The sequence below is a fragment of the Macaca thibetana genome, chromosome 13 (genome assembly GCF_024542745.1).
Source record: "Macaca thibetana thibetana isolate TM-01 chromosome 13, ASM2454274v1, whole genome shotgun sequence".
NCBI lineage: Eukaryota > Metazoa > Chordata > Mammalia > Primates > Cercopithecidae > Macaca > Macaca thibetana.
This window is the reverse complement of record NC_065590.1, coordinates 75,824,267-75,840,561: the sequence shown is the minus strand read 5'-3', so window position 1 is coordinate 75,840,561 and position 16,295 is coordinate 75,824,267. Positions and strand designations below refer to the sequence as shown.

General features: G+C 44.6%; 1 protein-coding gene across 2 annotated transcripts in view; it reads right to left on the bottom strand.

Moving 5' to 3' along the window:
- Window positions 1-16,295, bottom strand: part of XDH (xanthine dehydrogenase) — a 76,425-nt gene that overhangs the window by 29,468 nt on the left and 30,662 nt on the right. Inside the window, exons 12-22 of one of the 2 annotated variants that reach the window (XM_050753275.1) lie at window positions 15,715-15,808; window positions 13,954-14,063; window positions 11,273-11,457; window positions 9,595-9,769; window positions 8,039-8,119; window positions 6,407-6,576; window positions 4,535-4,658; window positions 2,713-2,832; window positions 2,133-2,229; window positions 1,058-1,182; window positions 179-312 (exon numbers count right to left, since the gene is read on the bottom strand). In XM_050753275.1, coding sequence (XP_050609232.1) covers window positions 179-312; window positions 1,058-1,182; window positions 2,133-2,229; window positions 2,713-2,832; window positions 4,535-4,658; window positions 6,407-6,576; window positions 8,039-8,119; window positions 9,595-9,769; window positions 11,273-11,457; window positions 13,954-14,063; window positions 15,715-15,808 — 1,415 coding nt within the window. Of the gene's footprint in view, window positions 1-178; window positions 313-1,057; window positions 1,183-2,132; window positions 2,230-2,712; window positions 2,833-4,534; window positions 4,659-6,406; window positions 6,577-8,038; window positions 8,123-9,594; window positions 9,770-11,272; window positions 11,458-13,953; window positions 14,064-15,714; window positions 15,809-16,295 lie in introns of both variants that reach the window. The other variant, XM_050753274.1, reaches the window with a different exon arrangement.

Sequence of the window (16,295 nt, the reverse complement as noted above, 5' to 3'; positions counted from 1 at the left end):
TGGAACAGGTGATGTTACCCTCCCACTATGCCCAAGGGTTCTAAAAACAGAGGGCTGTGAGAATTCAAAGCAGGGGGAAACGAATTCTAACAGGGGGAAGTCCAGAAAGCCTTCCTGGCAGAAGCAGCCTTAGTCTTCTTCCCAGAGCCAGATGAGAGAAACAGGCTTTGGAACTCACTTATATGCGGCCAGGGCCACCGCCGTGGACACCAGAGTGCTCCGGGTCTCCTTCCCTCCAAAGCCTCCTCCGATTCTCTTCACTCGAACCACAATCCGGTTTTCTGGAACTCCCAACATTTTTGCAACAAAGCTCTATGGGTAAAAGACAGAACATTCACACTGAATGCATTATCTGAACTTATTTCAGGCCTGATGCAGAGCCTGTCCAACATGCATGGACCTAATTACTACTGTGAATTCTGAAATTCCTTGATTCAAAATCCCCATGCAGCTTTGTGGTTAGTGATGCTGGGGCCTGCCAGACTGAATTCAGGCATTGGTTTTTAACCAGAGGGCAAGCAGTTGGTCACAGAATACTTTTAGAAACTTATTCCGTCTGACCAGGTGACCAGGGACTGGGAGATCATGAGAGCAGGACCAGCTGCCAAAAACACTGGCAACCGCTGTCACATTACAGGCAGTAGAGAAAGGAGGACTATTTGAGCTGCTGTAGATAATTTAGTGGGCCCTGTGGCTTAATCCAATACCTTCATTTTACATATGAGGAAACTGAGGCAGGATATGACTTGACCAAGGCCATAGGCACTGAAATGATAACAGCCAACATGTACCAAACTCTAGTCTAAATATTAAAACTCATCTAATAATTACGACGACCCACCCAGGCCCCATTTTATAGATGAGAAAACTGAGGCTGAGAAAGGTTATGGAACAAGGTCAGTGATACCAGCTTGTTGGTGACTCCAGGACTATGACACTCGAGTACCCTCTGGACCAGCCCACATCTCCCTCTTTCCATTTCCCACATGGCCCTCCTGGTTTGCTAGGAGCTCCCCGCTGCCCTGTCAGCCCCTTGAGCTGACCCAAAGGCACCTACCTGTGTCTTCATGGTGTTCTGTGTAGACACAAAGAGCTCCATCTCTCCTTCCTCGCCTTTTGGAACAGCAATGGTGCAGTGAGTCTCCAGGTAGAAGTGCTCTTGGCCACCGATGTATAACTCCCCTGGGGAAGCAGTGAGATCCCTCACAGTGAGCTCGATTCTGCAGAAGGGACCCGCTTGCCTAAGGAGGGAGTACACTCTGCCAAGTGGCCTGGGCAGGAAGCAACTGATCACACAGTTACCTGAGGGGTAACCTCAAGGTTTCCCACTTGGGGTGGAAAAGGATCCCAAAGTCTTAGCCATTTGGGAGCTGAGTGCTCTACCCTCACCCCCACCCCCTAAACAAAGAAACCAGAATGACACCGAAATGCATCCAGTCCAAAGTTCTCTTCTCACTGCAGCTTATAGAAATCAAGGATTTTGAAAACTGTCATTGTACAGTTTTGGAAAAGGTAAAGCAGGGATTAATAGATGTGATTAAAATGCTGAAAACCAGAGCATCTTCCAGAACCTAAGCTACCAAGCCTGGTGGAGAGTTGGCTTCATAGTGACTTTGCAAAGCACAACAGCCAATGTAAAAAACAGTTCCAAAAGAGGTAGTCAGCTGCATTGTCCTGGGGTGAGAGCAATGAATTTGATTTCACAGTGTCAGAGACAGAGGTGGAGGGAGAACAGGGCAAAGGGAAGAGGAGGGAGGATGCTAGTTGAATATGGGTAAGGACTGCCTTCAGGTAGGGGGATGATGAGAGTTTATGCTGTTAGAGGCCTGGCAGACCTAAGGCTGTCAGGCATCTGTGGCTGTTATCTTCCCTAGATGATCTTCCAGATCAGAATACTCTAGAATCTCTCTACAATCATTAGGTCCAACCTAGAGACAGGAGAGTAGAGATTAAGATGACTGAGGTTTTTACCCAGCCAACTGTCTACTATTTTGCTACAAATGTAAGAGGGAATTTTCTGTTAGGAAATGTCTGGAAATCACTTCCCTGCTTCAGGGTTCAATGCATATCTCTTGAATTTAATTTGCAAACCAGGGCCACCCCATTCCCACTGTGGCACGGAGCAGCTCTACCTGACACAACATTATCTGCTTCGGAAAACCCCTTCTTGAGGTCCCCTTTCTCGATCTTCAGCTCAGGTCCATAAAAGGAGTTGTTATTTATAGCATCCTGAGGATCACAAAGAAGTTTCAGAAATGTGACTTTTAGCAGGGAGGGAAAGATGGGTTCTGATTAGGGAAAGAGAAGCTCTCTGAATTGTTGACTCTCTCTTCTCATAAATGAATCTCTATACGCTTCACATACAGACTTGAAGTAAGCTCTACTGTAGCCCAGGGAATCATCTTCCTTCATTTCCTCAGCTGTAGGTGGACAACCCTGGACCTTGAGGAAAAGCAAAGAATACCACAAGGACCAGATGGAGGTAAAATTTTGGGAAGGAGGAACTCAGTTTGGCTGTTGTTAGTGGACTGGGCCTAAGATCGTAAAGGGGAAGATTTCATGGGACCCCAAATCCCAGGGTTGAAAGGGATTTTAAAACCCATCTAATCAAATCCCTATCCACTGCTCAAATCCCCTCTAGGGGATCATAATAAATGCACATCCAGGGACAAGGAGCTCACTCCTCTACACCGGCAGCCCATTCTCAGTTACCTCAATTGTGATAATGGCTGGTAGTTCTTCATAGGTGATTTTCACCCCTTGGGCAGCTCTCTGTGTGTGTTCTGGGGTTTCAGCAACCACAGCACCAATGATATGCCCAACACAAGTAACCTAGTAGCAGAGACAGACTGTTAAAGAACGCAACCAGGCTCATAGTGAAACAAATTATTTTTGGATTGTTCAAAAAGCCAAAAGAAGTCCCTGGCCTCACAATCAAAGCACATTTTAGGAATGCCCTGGGGCCTCTTAATTTCCTTATCCTACTGATTGAGGATCATTAGGATCAAGATGCCAAACACATTTCATCTCAAGGGCCAATTCTGAGTATTTAGTACTGGCAGACTATTGAGAAGCTGAACCAGATAGAATGTGGCAATTGACTACTCATTTGCCATGTGCAGAAAGGAGGATATGGCACCAGGAAGTGTGTTTGTCAATTCAGATTCACTCCAACACCATTGGTCTTCCTATGGAGACTCAGAAGGCAAGGCCACATTTGGCAAGTCACTATTAATAGATCATGACTAATCTTAGACCCTGACCCTTAGTTTTATTTTCTTTTCACCACACCACTCTCTTCTATGTTCTATTTCCCAGATTTATATCAAAAGCTTCTCAAAGGCTGTAAAGGCTGTAAGCATCAATATAAGGCATGTAAGACATATGCTTATAAGACGTGACACTTTTTTTAAAGTATCGTGTCCCATCCTTCATCTAATACCCAAAAGCAGTAGCTCTCAAATGCTGGTTCTTAGACTTGATGACCCATAAAAAGATTTTTAAAAATTTATATGATAATGATTGTTGTTTTCTTTTCTTCAATAATTCAGTTTCATAAAAGCTTAATGGATCTCCTTCAGAGATAATTTTCATCCAACATCCCCAAAAAAGTAAACAACAAAAAATTTTTGTCCAACACATCACTTTAGAAGATGAGGTTTCTGACAATAGGAACCAACAATTAGCATGCATGTCTCTGATAATTATCTTTGTGGCCCAAATAAGCTATTGACTTAGTTGGTTAGTGCTATGGTGGTTAAATCTGGCTGTTGGTTAGTGCAATGGTGGTTAAATGGGGCTGACTCTCACTAGCCATAATGCTAGCACTGCCCTGAGAAGCTCTTAAAGTATGTAAAGCAACTTGTTCTTCTATGAAATGCTCTCCCCATGGAGTCCTTGTTCTCACATTTTTAGTTTTTTGTTCTTTCCTTCACTTTTACATCAATAATAAGATGAACTCACTCTTCAGAAATACCCACTCATGTCTAATTTGCAAGATTTGATGTCTACCGGAATTACAAAATGACTGTCGAGAACTATCCTATGAGTAAAATATAAGGACTTTTGTAGCAGCTGTCTTAAACATTTGAAGGATTTTGTTTGTTGCTGCAGAATTCCATATAGTTGAAATCAATAGATCAACTTTCGTGTAAGTGAATTATCAATTCACGTAGTGGTGGTATTGTGATTTCTAGTTAGTTTGTTAAATGTGTTCTTATTTTATTTTAATTAAGGAGTTTACTGTTGTACCTTAAGAACCCAATTGTTAGTTCAAATGTAATCACCAGCCTTGTTTTACTGCCACTTTGGCATAGAGGCATCCTACTATGTACAAACAGCAGGCATCAATTAAATAAACAAGTAACATATTCTATCCCTTTGTGGATTGTGCTGAATATGGGCCAACTGGATGATGGCCACAATTCATGCAAATATATAACCTTTCCAGATCAGGAGTTTGGAGCAATGTACACAAATTAAAACTTCAATACTTATTCAATTTACTTCATATAAAAAAAAATCCAAGACCTACCTTATCCTTTGCAAAGACTGTCTCATCGTTACAAATTCCAGTTATGTTACTCCCAGGAATATCATCAGCGGAAATGAAACAAACAAACCCTGGCACCTTCTTGGCTTCTGATATGTCTATGGACCTGCAAGAATGAGTAGTGTGAGGGGCCCGGCCAGCAAGCTGGAGCAGGGGACCTATCACCTAGTTGGACAACCCTGTTTTTATTTTGATTGGCTTGGCTCCATCCTAATTCCTCATTTCTCCGCTTCTTTTCTATTAGATTCTAATTCAATTATATTGTATTCTGCAAATGTCGATTAAATCCTCACCATGTTCAGGCCACTATGCTGAATGTTGCTGGGGATATACAGTGAATAAGCCAGCCAGGCAGAGTTGCTCACGCCTGTAATCCCAGCACCTTGGCAGGTCAAGGTGGGCGGATCACTTGAGCCCAGGAGTTTAAGACCAGCCTGGGCAGCATAGCAAGATCCTGTCTCCATTTAAAAATAAATAAAGTAAATAAGGCAGGCCAGGCCTCTTTATACCTTACGTGGTGCCCTGTCTGGTCTCCAGGTACAAGCGAGCCATATCAGAACGAACAGCACTTACTCTGGAGAGCTCTGGCTAACTCACGCATCACACCTAACTCCCTTCCAAAAGCAGCACATGGGGCCCTGCTGTGCCACTGATCCAATGGCCCTGAACAGCTTCATAGAGCTGCATTTCTCTCCCTGCATTCATGGTGCTATCCCAGCATGACCGGGCATCCTACCATAATAAGGAAACATGAACCTCAAAGGGAGAATGCCTGAATATATTATCAAGGATAACAGTCTCAACTATGTACTGATCATACTGGCACATGTCCCCATAGGGAAATAGGGCAACACATTTCAGGGAAAGGCATGGAAACTGCCCTGAAGTACTAACCATCTTCCAAATGCTTAATCCTTAACAAGAAACTCTGAAAGTACTTATCCTAATTCCCATTTTATGTTCGGGGAAACTCAAACTCAAGGAAGTTAGGTAGTTTGTCCGAAGTCACTAAGCCAGAAAGCAGCGTGACTGGTATTACTGGAACTGAGGTTAAGTTAGGAGGGTTAAGCTCTGTCCTGCCACACCCACCTCCAAGTGTGTGCAGCCCGGGAAGACCCTAGTTGTTGCAGTTACAACAATGTCAACCCCCTCATCCTCTTCCATCCATTCACACATTGCTTGGATGGAGGTGGTTTGAGTGTAGATAATGTGGGTTATGGTATTGTCAATATGGGCTGAAGATAAGGGAAAAAAGGGAAAGAATGTATCCTATAGCTGGCAACCATAGGAACGTAAACACTTTTTTTTTTTTTTTAGGGACCTGAACAAGTTTATTTATCTGTTAGATTTCAGCCATGCCTGGTTCACCATTCCTGGAGGGTGTCCGTCTCCAAACTAGGAGCAGCAGCAGAGAAAAGACCAATGACAAGGAAACCTGATTCCTAGTCCATGCAGTGGGCCCAAGGAAGGGCTTTTCCTAGCTGCTCTACTCAGCAGGCTATGTGTCTAACGCCCACCAGGAAGTGAAGTTCACGCTGTCTGGCTTGAACATGCAGAGGCAGCACAACACAGTTGCTCAGTTGCTTGGCTTCAAACTCCAACTCTGCCACTTGCCAACTGTGTGGCCTGGGGCAAGTAACATACCCTACTTGTGCCTTAGTTTCCTCATCTGGAACACAGAGATAATAATAGGAGCTGTCTAGAAGGTCTTCCCTTCTCTCTAGCCTGGGAGGTCCTGGAGGCACCTCATTATCTTTGCATCTCCATGGCCTGGCAGGATGAGAGAAGTCTCCTGGGTGCTCCCAGCAGCTCCCTCACAGCATTCCACCAACTCCTCCTGGCGGTGACACTCACTTGATCTTGGCGTGGGCCCGGGTGCTGGTGACCAGCCGGAGAGACAGCTCATTCTCATAGCGAGGGATGTCGTCACAGTACACGGCCTCACCAGAGGCCTGCATGTTCGCTGCCAGGTGGGGCAGGGGCCGGCCCACCATGTCCTCCTCAGACTGGCCCTTGGGCACCTCCTGGAATGACAGGGTCATCAATCAGGCTGAGCTGTCGAGGACACTGCCTCTCTACAGGCCCAGGGGACACTGGAGAGCTTCAGGCTACATGGCAAAGCACACCGAGGGGTAAGAATAAAGAATGCAGGGGGCGTGGGGCAAAGGGAACAGGAAGGTGGATAAGTGATGGCAAGAGTGGTCGTAGCGTTGTTTTATAAAAGAACAACAAGAAAAAGAAGAACCTACATTTCCACTATTTGGGGATTGGGTAAATAAATTATGCAGCCCCATATAACACAATAGTATGCAACCATTGAAACATACTTTTGAAGGACTTTAACTAGAAGGATTGTTCATGCAAGCATGAAAACAGGACATAAAACATTTGTGTTTGTGTTTGACAATAATTCAAATTCTGTAGGAAAAGATAATATATGCTATAAATATAGTATATACATGTCCATATATGCATAGGAAATAATGAAAAGAATTAAACAAAAATATAATAATAATTTGTTCTTGGAGGTGGAATTTTTGGTGATTTTTATTTTCTTCTTTATACTTTTCCAAATTTTCTAAAATGTTTTAAATTATTGATTTTATAATAAAGTTGTTTTTGTTTTACAAAGTAATCATAACAATGGCTAATGTTTATTGAATGTTTCACCGTATCCCAGGGACCATCTAAGAAATTTACTTTTATTAACACCTTTAATCCTCAAAACCATCTTATGAAACAGGTATGTGATTATCCACATTTGCAGGTGGGTATAATTAACCTGCTTAAGAGGCACACAAGAGGATAAATAAGTTGTTCAAGGTTGCACAATTATGAACTGGCAGAGTGTGGATACAAATTCAGGCAGCAGGCCCCAGAGTTCATGCTTGGGCCAACCACACTCCAGTGTGCAGGGGGCAGTAAACTGTGGCCTGGGGGCTGATACAGGCCCACTGCCTGTTTTTGTAAATAAAGCTTTATTGGAAGACAACACACTCATTCATTCATGTTTTGCCTGTGGCTGCTTTTGTGCTACAATGACAGAGTTGTGAAGTTGCAATAGAAACCATCTGGCCCACAAAATCGAAAATGTTTTCCGGAAAAGTTTGCTGAGCCTTTACCTAGCACCTCTCAAAAAGCTGGAGTAGATAGATGGTTTGTCTGTTTGTTTGTTTTAGCATGCTCAAAAAGACTTCTGGCTTTGCACATTATCCCTCATGTTAAAAAAAAATCTGTAAAGAAGAGGTACAGCTAAGAGTCTAATCCCAAAGAGAGAAATTTAGGCAAACAAGGGAGAAATAGTGACTAGTGACATTAACATCTATACGATTCCCATTTTCTTCACTGGATATTTACGCACAAGCGTAAGGAGCTTTATGCACCTACATACAATTCAAAGTTAGTCGTTAGCCGATGGTCAGCCACTAGCCAACTGATGTGGCCTGCAAAGTCCCCTGATATTAGCCATACGCTGACTGTACTCACTTGGAAGAGATGGACATTGGCTGGGGGGTCTTTCTGAAAGAGTAAAGTTGCACTGGCGAAAGTGGGGTCCAGTTTACCACACTTCTGTGGAGACAAGATAACAGAGGTGACCAGGATTATATTTCAATCGTGGATCCCTTCCTTGGTTGTCCCCAAATAACCAAAGTGACAACTGATCCCCTTGTCTCTTCATTTCATGCCCCTTTGAGTGCTGGCTGGATCTCTCAGCATCCAAACATGGGCTCTGAGAGCCCAGCATTTAAGAGCAGCCTCAGCTTCACTGCTAGCCCCCTAGTGTACCCTGTAGACTGAATGGTCTGTACTTCCTCCAACACCCCAAACTCTTTCCCTCCTTCTTGTATTTATGCCTGCTGCTGTCTCTGTTGGGAATATCCTTCTCCTCCAGCCTTCCTGGAACAGTCTTCCTTGCCCTCCTCAATTCCATGGGAAGCATTTAATGATATGGAAAATGTTCACGATATAATCCCAATGGAAGCAAAGGGGAATTTAAAGTTCTATATGCAGTGTGGTCCCAAGTCTATTTAGAAAATAATATATCCACATCAAAAGGTAGGAAGATGATAGGTGTTGATAGATGGATGGAAGGACAGCTAGAAACAGAGAGAGAGAGATGGAGCAGACAAACAGTGTAAGATAGATGGACAGATAAATGCAGGAAAAAAGATCAGAGGAAATAACCAAAATTCTTAGCAGTGGTTTTCTCTGGGATTTGAGAGTAAGGTAATTTTAGGTTTTCTTTATCCAATCCTGTATTGTTAAAGTTTTTTTTTTTTTTTTTTTTTTTTTTTTTTTTTTTTTTTAAAAAGAGGGATTTATCTCTGCTGTCCCTGCATCAGTGACATCCTCTCCACTTTGGGCCCCCTCCACACTCCATCTCCGCAGTTGTCTCCCAAGTGTGGCCTTTATTGTCCACGTTCTCCCCCACACTGAGCTGTCCCCTAGCACCTCGTGCAACCTGGCATAGGATAGATGCAAAAGAAATTCTTGGTGAACAAATCTCAGGAGCTGGGCCCCATCTTAGCCTGCACCCTCTCTTGAGGGCACATCCTATGCATTCCATGGTCTCCTGGCTATTGCAACCCCACCTGACATTCCCATTCCACCCTACGTACTTATCACACTCTGCATTCCCTTTCTTTTTTTCTCTTTCTTTTTTTTTTTCTTTTTTCTTTTCTTTTCTTTTCTTTTCTTTTTTTTTTAGACAGAGTTTCTCTCTCATAGTCCAGGCTGGAGTGCAATGGCACAATCTTGGCTCATTGCAACTTCTGCCTCCCAAGTTCAAGCGATTCTCCTGCCTCAGCTTCCTGAGTAGCTGAGATTACAGGGCAAGAACCTGTGTCCCCAAAGCCCAGCCCAGCACTCTGCCTCTAAGCCAGCTGGTCACTCCCATTTCCATGATTCTTGTGCTGTGACCCTGGTCCCTGCTATTCTGCCCTCAGATGTCTGGAGGACAGGAGTAAGTTTACTACCCAGACCAACTTCTTATATCCCCAAACATGCTACAGAGAGCCAGTGCCTGGCCAGGCCCCACTCACGTCTTCTGGGTTCTCTTGGCCCAGCTTCCGAAGGACTGTCAGGTAGAACTTGAAGAAGAAGCTGAGGGTGAGGGTGCGCCGGAAGTCCACCATGCCACCAGGGGCGTCGGGAGGCAGATGCAGCTCCTCCGCCAGGGCTGCACACACGTCCTGCAGCAGCTCCTCTGTCCAGAGCCTGCCAGAGTGCAGCACATGGGACAGCGCTACTGCCCAGCCCTCCACATCCGTTTGTGTAGAGCTGTGTGCCCAGAGCCTCAGAGCTGTACAAAGCTTGGTTCAAACTTCGGCTTGGATACTTAGAGTTGGGTGACTTTAGGCAACTTAAATTAACCTCATTGAGCCTCTGTTTCCTCATCTTTAAAAACAGATGCAATTTTAAAAGACCATCAAAGCAATAACAGTTAAAATCTATCAAATCCTCACAATGTGCCAGGCAACATCTTAATTGTTTTATGTGAATTCTCACTTTTAATTTAAATTTTAAAATGTAGTAGGGAAAATTCGTATACCCATTTACCAATGAGAAAACTGAGGCACAGGGAGGCTAAGTAACTTGACTTATGTTACCTATTTGGTAAATGACAAAGCCAGGAATTTTGGAACCAAGGAACCAAACTCCAAGTTAAGCTTTATCGATCTTACGTGGGTGCTGTAAGGATTTCCTAGGATAATGCTAGTAAAGTGCTTGGTACAATTTCTGTTATATAATAACCATAGTAATAGTAATAGTAGTAGCAGTAGTACTAATCACAGCCATAGTGGTAGCAATAGTAGTAATTACAGAGCAGTAGTAGTAGCATCAGCATCAATACTACTAGTAATAATACTATCAACAGCAATAATAGTTGCAGTAGTTGTAGCAATATAGATAGTAGTAGTAGAAGTAGTAAAAGTCATAGAAGAAGTTGTAATAGAATCAACAGCAACAGTAGTAATAACAGTAGTAACAGAAGCAATGCCAGAAAGTAGCAGTCATAGTACCAGCAGCATCAATAACAGCAGTAATACTACTGTTAGTAGTAATAGTAGTAGCAGCAATACTAGTAGCCATAGTCATAGTCATAGTAGCAGTAACAGTAGTAGTAGTAGTAATTTCAGTAGCAATAATAGTAGCAGCAGTAATGGTATTAGTAAAATACTAGTATAACACTAATCATAGTAGTAGTACTAACAGAACAAGTAGTAGAAGAGGCAGCAGTAGTAGTAATAGTAATAACAGCAATAATACTAATCATAATAGTGACAGTAGGAATTGCAGCAGTGATTGTAGCTGTAGTGATAGTAGTAGCAACAGTAGTCATAGTGATAGCAATAATGAGTAACAGCAGTAATTCTAGTAGTAGAAGCAGCTGGAGTAGCAGCAATTATAATATTAATTATAGTTGCAGTAACAGTAACAATAGTATTAATAATAGTAGTAGCAGCAATGGTAATAGCATAGCAATGGCAATACTAGCAGTAATACTACTAGTAGTATTAGTAATAGTAGTAGTAGTAGTAGCAACTGTGGTTATAGTAGAAGTAGAAGTGGTAGCAATAGTAGCAGCAGTAGCAGTAGTTATGGTAGTAGTAGCAGCAATAGTAATACTACTGGTAGTCATAGTAGCAGCAGCAGTAATAATGATACTATTAGTAGCAGCAACAGTAGCAGCAGTTTTATTCTGCTGTTAGCTCTTACTTGGAAAGCTGCCTCTGAGTGGTCTTGAGGGCCGAGATGGTTCTGTCAGCCATTCCGCCATAGCAAAGGGCCAGCTCCTCTACCTCTGTGGTTCCTGGCTTGAATAAAACTCTCATGCCACTGGTTACCTTGGCAATGTCATCTTCTCTCCGGGAGGCCTGCTTGAATGCTGAGAAATACTCCCCCTAAAAGAGAATAGGAAGGTGCCTGTTTTCCACCTTGCTTTACAGGGGCTGCAAATGGAAGACCCAAACCACAGGGCTATGAGGTGGGGTGAGGGGATAACACCATCACACATCAGTGTGTGAACTGGCCCCAGGAATCAAAGATCAAGCGTAACTGATTACCACCTGTTTAGGAGAGGTTCCAAACAGCATTCCCAGAAGCTGGAAAAAAACCAGGATTTCTCCCTGCTAGTCAGAAAAGCTGAGGGTCAGGGACAAAGTAGAACTCGGTGGTCTCCATTGAACAACAGCTGCAGGGGAGGAAGTGTGCTTTCACAAAGGCTCCTCAGAGACCCCTCATCCGCCTTACCTTCCCCACCCTGGTGCCCACTATCAGTGCCCCCCCAGCCTCTCTGGGGACTGAGACTGTTTGGCCCTTGGCATCCTCTGCTTGTGGCCTTCACAGTGCCCTCTCCAATCTGCCCCTCCCACCAGTCTGTTGGCATCATTCAGAAATCCTGGTGAAAGAACCCCGGGCACAGTGGCTCACGTCTGTAATCCCAGAGGCCTAGGCAGGAGGAGTGCTTGAAGCCAAGTGTTCAACCAGCCTAGGCAACATAGTGAGGCCCTATTTCTACAAAAAACGAAAAAAATTGCCAGGTGTGGTGGCGCACTCCTGCAGTCTCAGCTACTTGGGAGGGTGAAGTGGGAGTATCACTTGAGCCTGGGAGGTTGAGGCCGCAGTGAGCCATGATCATGCCACTGCACTCCAGCCTGGCCCAGCAGGCAGGGTGAGATTCTGTCTCAAAAAAAAAAAAGAAAAAGAAAAAAGAAAAGAAAAAGAAAGAAAGACAGAAAGACAGAAAGAAGTCTTGCTAAAAGAAAATATCACTATCACACTATGCAACCATCGCTGCCCTTGCACTTTAAACACATTTTCCTTCCTGGGTTTGAGCTAGGATCTGTCTTCAAGGATAGGAGGAGAGCATGAGTTATTTTCCAGGTAAGAGCCACCTGACTTCAAGCTCTTTCTGTGTCAGGTTCCTTTTGAGGTCTGTACTCACTCTGGCACCGCAAATTCTGTTGAACAATAAAATTAGCATGTTTAGGGAGAGGAGATCTATTGGAAAAAGCACAATGAGGCCCACAGTTGAGGCCCCCAAATAGCCACAGGCTTTTCTCTGAAGAAGCCATGGAGCCCCCTCCTGATGACATCAGCCTGGATGTCAAGCACGGCTCTGGGGCACTGAGCCCAGAGTTTGACCTTTGTTCTGGAACAGAGGTCCCAGGTGCTCACTCCCAGGACTGTGCCTGTCCATGGGGACATTCTTTCTGGGGTACAGTGAACTGTCAGTGTCAGGTTGACAATATCCTTTCTTGAGAGTTTCCTAATTCTGGGTATTAAAATCTCCTTTCTTTTACGGAAGGATGTATTTTGTTAATGACCATACCTGGCAAATAAAAACTGAATAGAGCTACACCTGTTTCCTCCCCCTTTCATCGCTCACAATTAAAAAAAAAATTACTGAACTGTGAAATTCAAAATGCTGGGAATCACTGCTCAAAATGGTCTATACAGACAAGCTAGAAAACCATTAAGAAACCACCTCAGGGATATAATTGCTCTAATTTAATTAGCATTCTCATTAAGGAGGTCAAAATTACCAAGGGCAAAACATGCCTTAGAAGACTCACTAAAGCGCCGGCTGTGGGAAACTTCACTCTCCCTGACAGCGGCTCCCCGAGCCTCTCCCAGATGCCTTTTCTGACAGGCCCTTTTGGAATGTGTTCTGAGCTGGTAGCTGCTAGGAGAGGAAAGACCCACACCAGGTCAAGACATCACAGGCCCCAGGAAACAAAGAGTAAGGCAGCCAGTGGTGCCCAGACCTGCCCCGACAGGCCAGAAGAGCCACTCATGAAGCAGGAATCCATCCGCACCAATCCACAGTGAGGTCACCGAAGCAACACCTCATCAAGTCTAAGGTCAGCATATGGTCTGAGCCACAGGCAGCGGCTTCATGCAGCACATGAACCCCACATTCTTCACCACGGAAAAGCAAATTTCCTCTGACGTGGGCAGGAAGCCTTGACAGCTAGATGTGTTCTTGGAATTCTGTTGTTAGCTGCTGGTCATCTCCACTGGCTTCTAGGCATCACCAGAAACCTTACGAATTATTTATTTTCAGTCCTCACAATAACCCGTATAGTAAGTGACATGGTGCCCATTTTACAGATGAGGGAATTGGGGCTCAGAAAGGTGAAATGACTCACTCAGGACTAAGTTTCTAGCTATCTGGTTCCACAGTCCATGCCGTGTGGACTCCTATCCTGCAACTTCTCATTGTCCAGAAAGGAATATGGTTGGTTCAATAGAGGCAAAGTTCAGAGAGAAAAATCATCACCGTAAAGATTGAGAGAGGCTCATGTTGGTCCCTGAGGCAGATTCTGATCTCTTTGTCTAGAGCCTGGCAGTAGGACTCATTTGAGCAGAGCCTGGAACCACCGCCAACATCTCACCTCCCTGCTGTAGGGGATCTCTATGGAGAGCAGTATCTCCTCCGGGCTCAGCAGGGTCTTTCTGTAGCCAGGGAAGAATGTGTGGTCCATTGGAACAGTTCTCCTGGTGCCTGTACAGAAGCAAGATGAAGAGGAGCCAACGTGAGGGACAGGCTGGGAACCCCATGGGGAGCAAAGGGCAACCATCAGTGGGATTCTTCATGCTGGTCTCCAATGCCCACAGTCAGAGGGAATGACTGGCACAACTGGGGCCAAATCCTCCATTTGAAATCCTTAAGCATCCTTAAGCAATAGTGTGCTAGTGAATCTTTAACGACCAGTTCCGTGTGGGGGAAAAAGCCCTGGTTTATAGCATTTGCCAATCTGTGTGGTGTAAATACTTCCAATAGCCAATTTCAGGCCACCAAAGTTGCATCACTGAATGCGAAACTGGGAAGAAGGCGTGAAAGAGCACAGCAACCCGGACTGCTCTCCTCTGTAGGGGTTGCTTACAAGGCTGACCCTTGGGAACTTGTACTTCAGAAGGGTTCCCAGTGCTCCATGATAGAGCAGCTCACTGTGCCTAAATTATCTGTACAAACAATAGTTTATGCTGAACCCCTGCTTTCCTTCTGGGAGTCTAGACTTTGGGCACATGCTAGTAGAGGCTGCCTATATGACAAGCTCCCGAGAAAACCCCAGGCGCTGAGCCTCTAACAAGCTTCCCTGGTAGGCAAGGCATCAATTGTGTTGTCACAACTTATTGCTGGAGGAATTAAGCATGCACTGTGTGACTCCGCTGGGAGAAGTCTCTGGAAAATTGGGCCTAGTTCCTCCAGACTTTGCTCCCATGTATCTTTTCCCTTTGCTGATTTTGCATCCTCCTGCTATAATAAGTCATAGCCCGGAATATGACGGCATGCTGAATCCTCTCAGCGAATATCAGAGCTGGGGTGGTTTCGGGGACCCTCTGACAAGGCAGAGATTCACAGGAGCACATAATTGTACGGCATGTCCACCGTACAGACAGACAGAGGCAAATAACTCCAAGAGCACTGATAACAGCAAAATGAAGTAATTAGGAAGCGATGAATTTTGAGTATTTATTCCTTTTGTTTTGAATATAATTTATTTCATTGTAATTTTACACAACTTTATTTTTATTTTTATTTTTGGAGACAGGGTCTCACTCTGTCACCCAGGCTGGAGTGCCGTGGCGAGATCTTGGCTCACTGCAACCTCCACTTCCCAGGTTCAAGTGATTTTCCTGAGAGCCTCTCAAGTAGCTGGGACTAAAGGCGCACACCACCACACCTGGCTAATTTTAGTGTTTTTAGTAGACATGGGGTTTCACCATGTTGGCCAGGCTGGTCTTGAACTCCTGACCTCAAGTAATCCTCTCACCTCGGCCTCTCAAAGTGCTGGGATTGCAGGCATAAGCCATCGCACCTGGCCTGATTTTTATTAATAACTGTTTCACAGATGGCTCACAGAATTCCTGAAGATCCAACAGCAGGCTGTGGTGAGCCAGTGCATCCCAGCCCCAGTACCCCAGTAGGTAAGGCATCCAGATAGCAGTACCTGCTGTGATTTCTCTACAAAGAAAAGGTCCAGCTTTCCTGTCCCCCAAACCGGGTACATTTTCCTTGCTTCCCTGGATCCAGACCTTAGGGAAAGCTGGGTCACTGAACTTTGAACTCTGTTTCTCCAGAAAATGACCTATCTGGGGAGACTTTTCTCCCCCAAGTCCTTCTTCCTGGACCTCTGCTTCAGGCAGCTCACCTCTGGACACAAGTGTCAGCTTGGCCCCACTGGCCATGAACACAGGGTTGAGGTCGGAGATGGGGCTGGCAGTGATGATGTTCCCTCCAATGGACTAAAACAAGCAGAGAGCATGCAGTGAGAGCCCACCCCAGGAAACCCCTGCTCACGCAGCAGGCTTCCGAACCCAGGGCAACCAGGTGACCCCTGCTGCAGGCAGACCCCTGAGGACCTGTGTCCACTGTAGTCACAATAACAGCACAGTGAGAACTTAGGCATTCTGAAAAATGCGCAAAATTTGAAATCAGAACACTTGAGATTGGATCCCAACTCTAAAATTTTAGCAGGGAAGCCCCTTTAAGTGTGTTTGTTTGTTTGATTGATGATTTCACCCAACCTTTTCCCGAAAGGATTGAGGTGATTTATCACAGAGGCCATATAGAGTTAATAAAGTAGAAGATAAAGATCAAGGAAAGAGAGGAGGAAGACTTAAGGTTGAACAATTTGCCCTATTTGGATCTGAACTTCCTGGTAACTTGGCAAAAAAAATGTAAGAAGAATCAGATACAGGGTTCTCATTATTCGAAAACAGGAAGAAAATC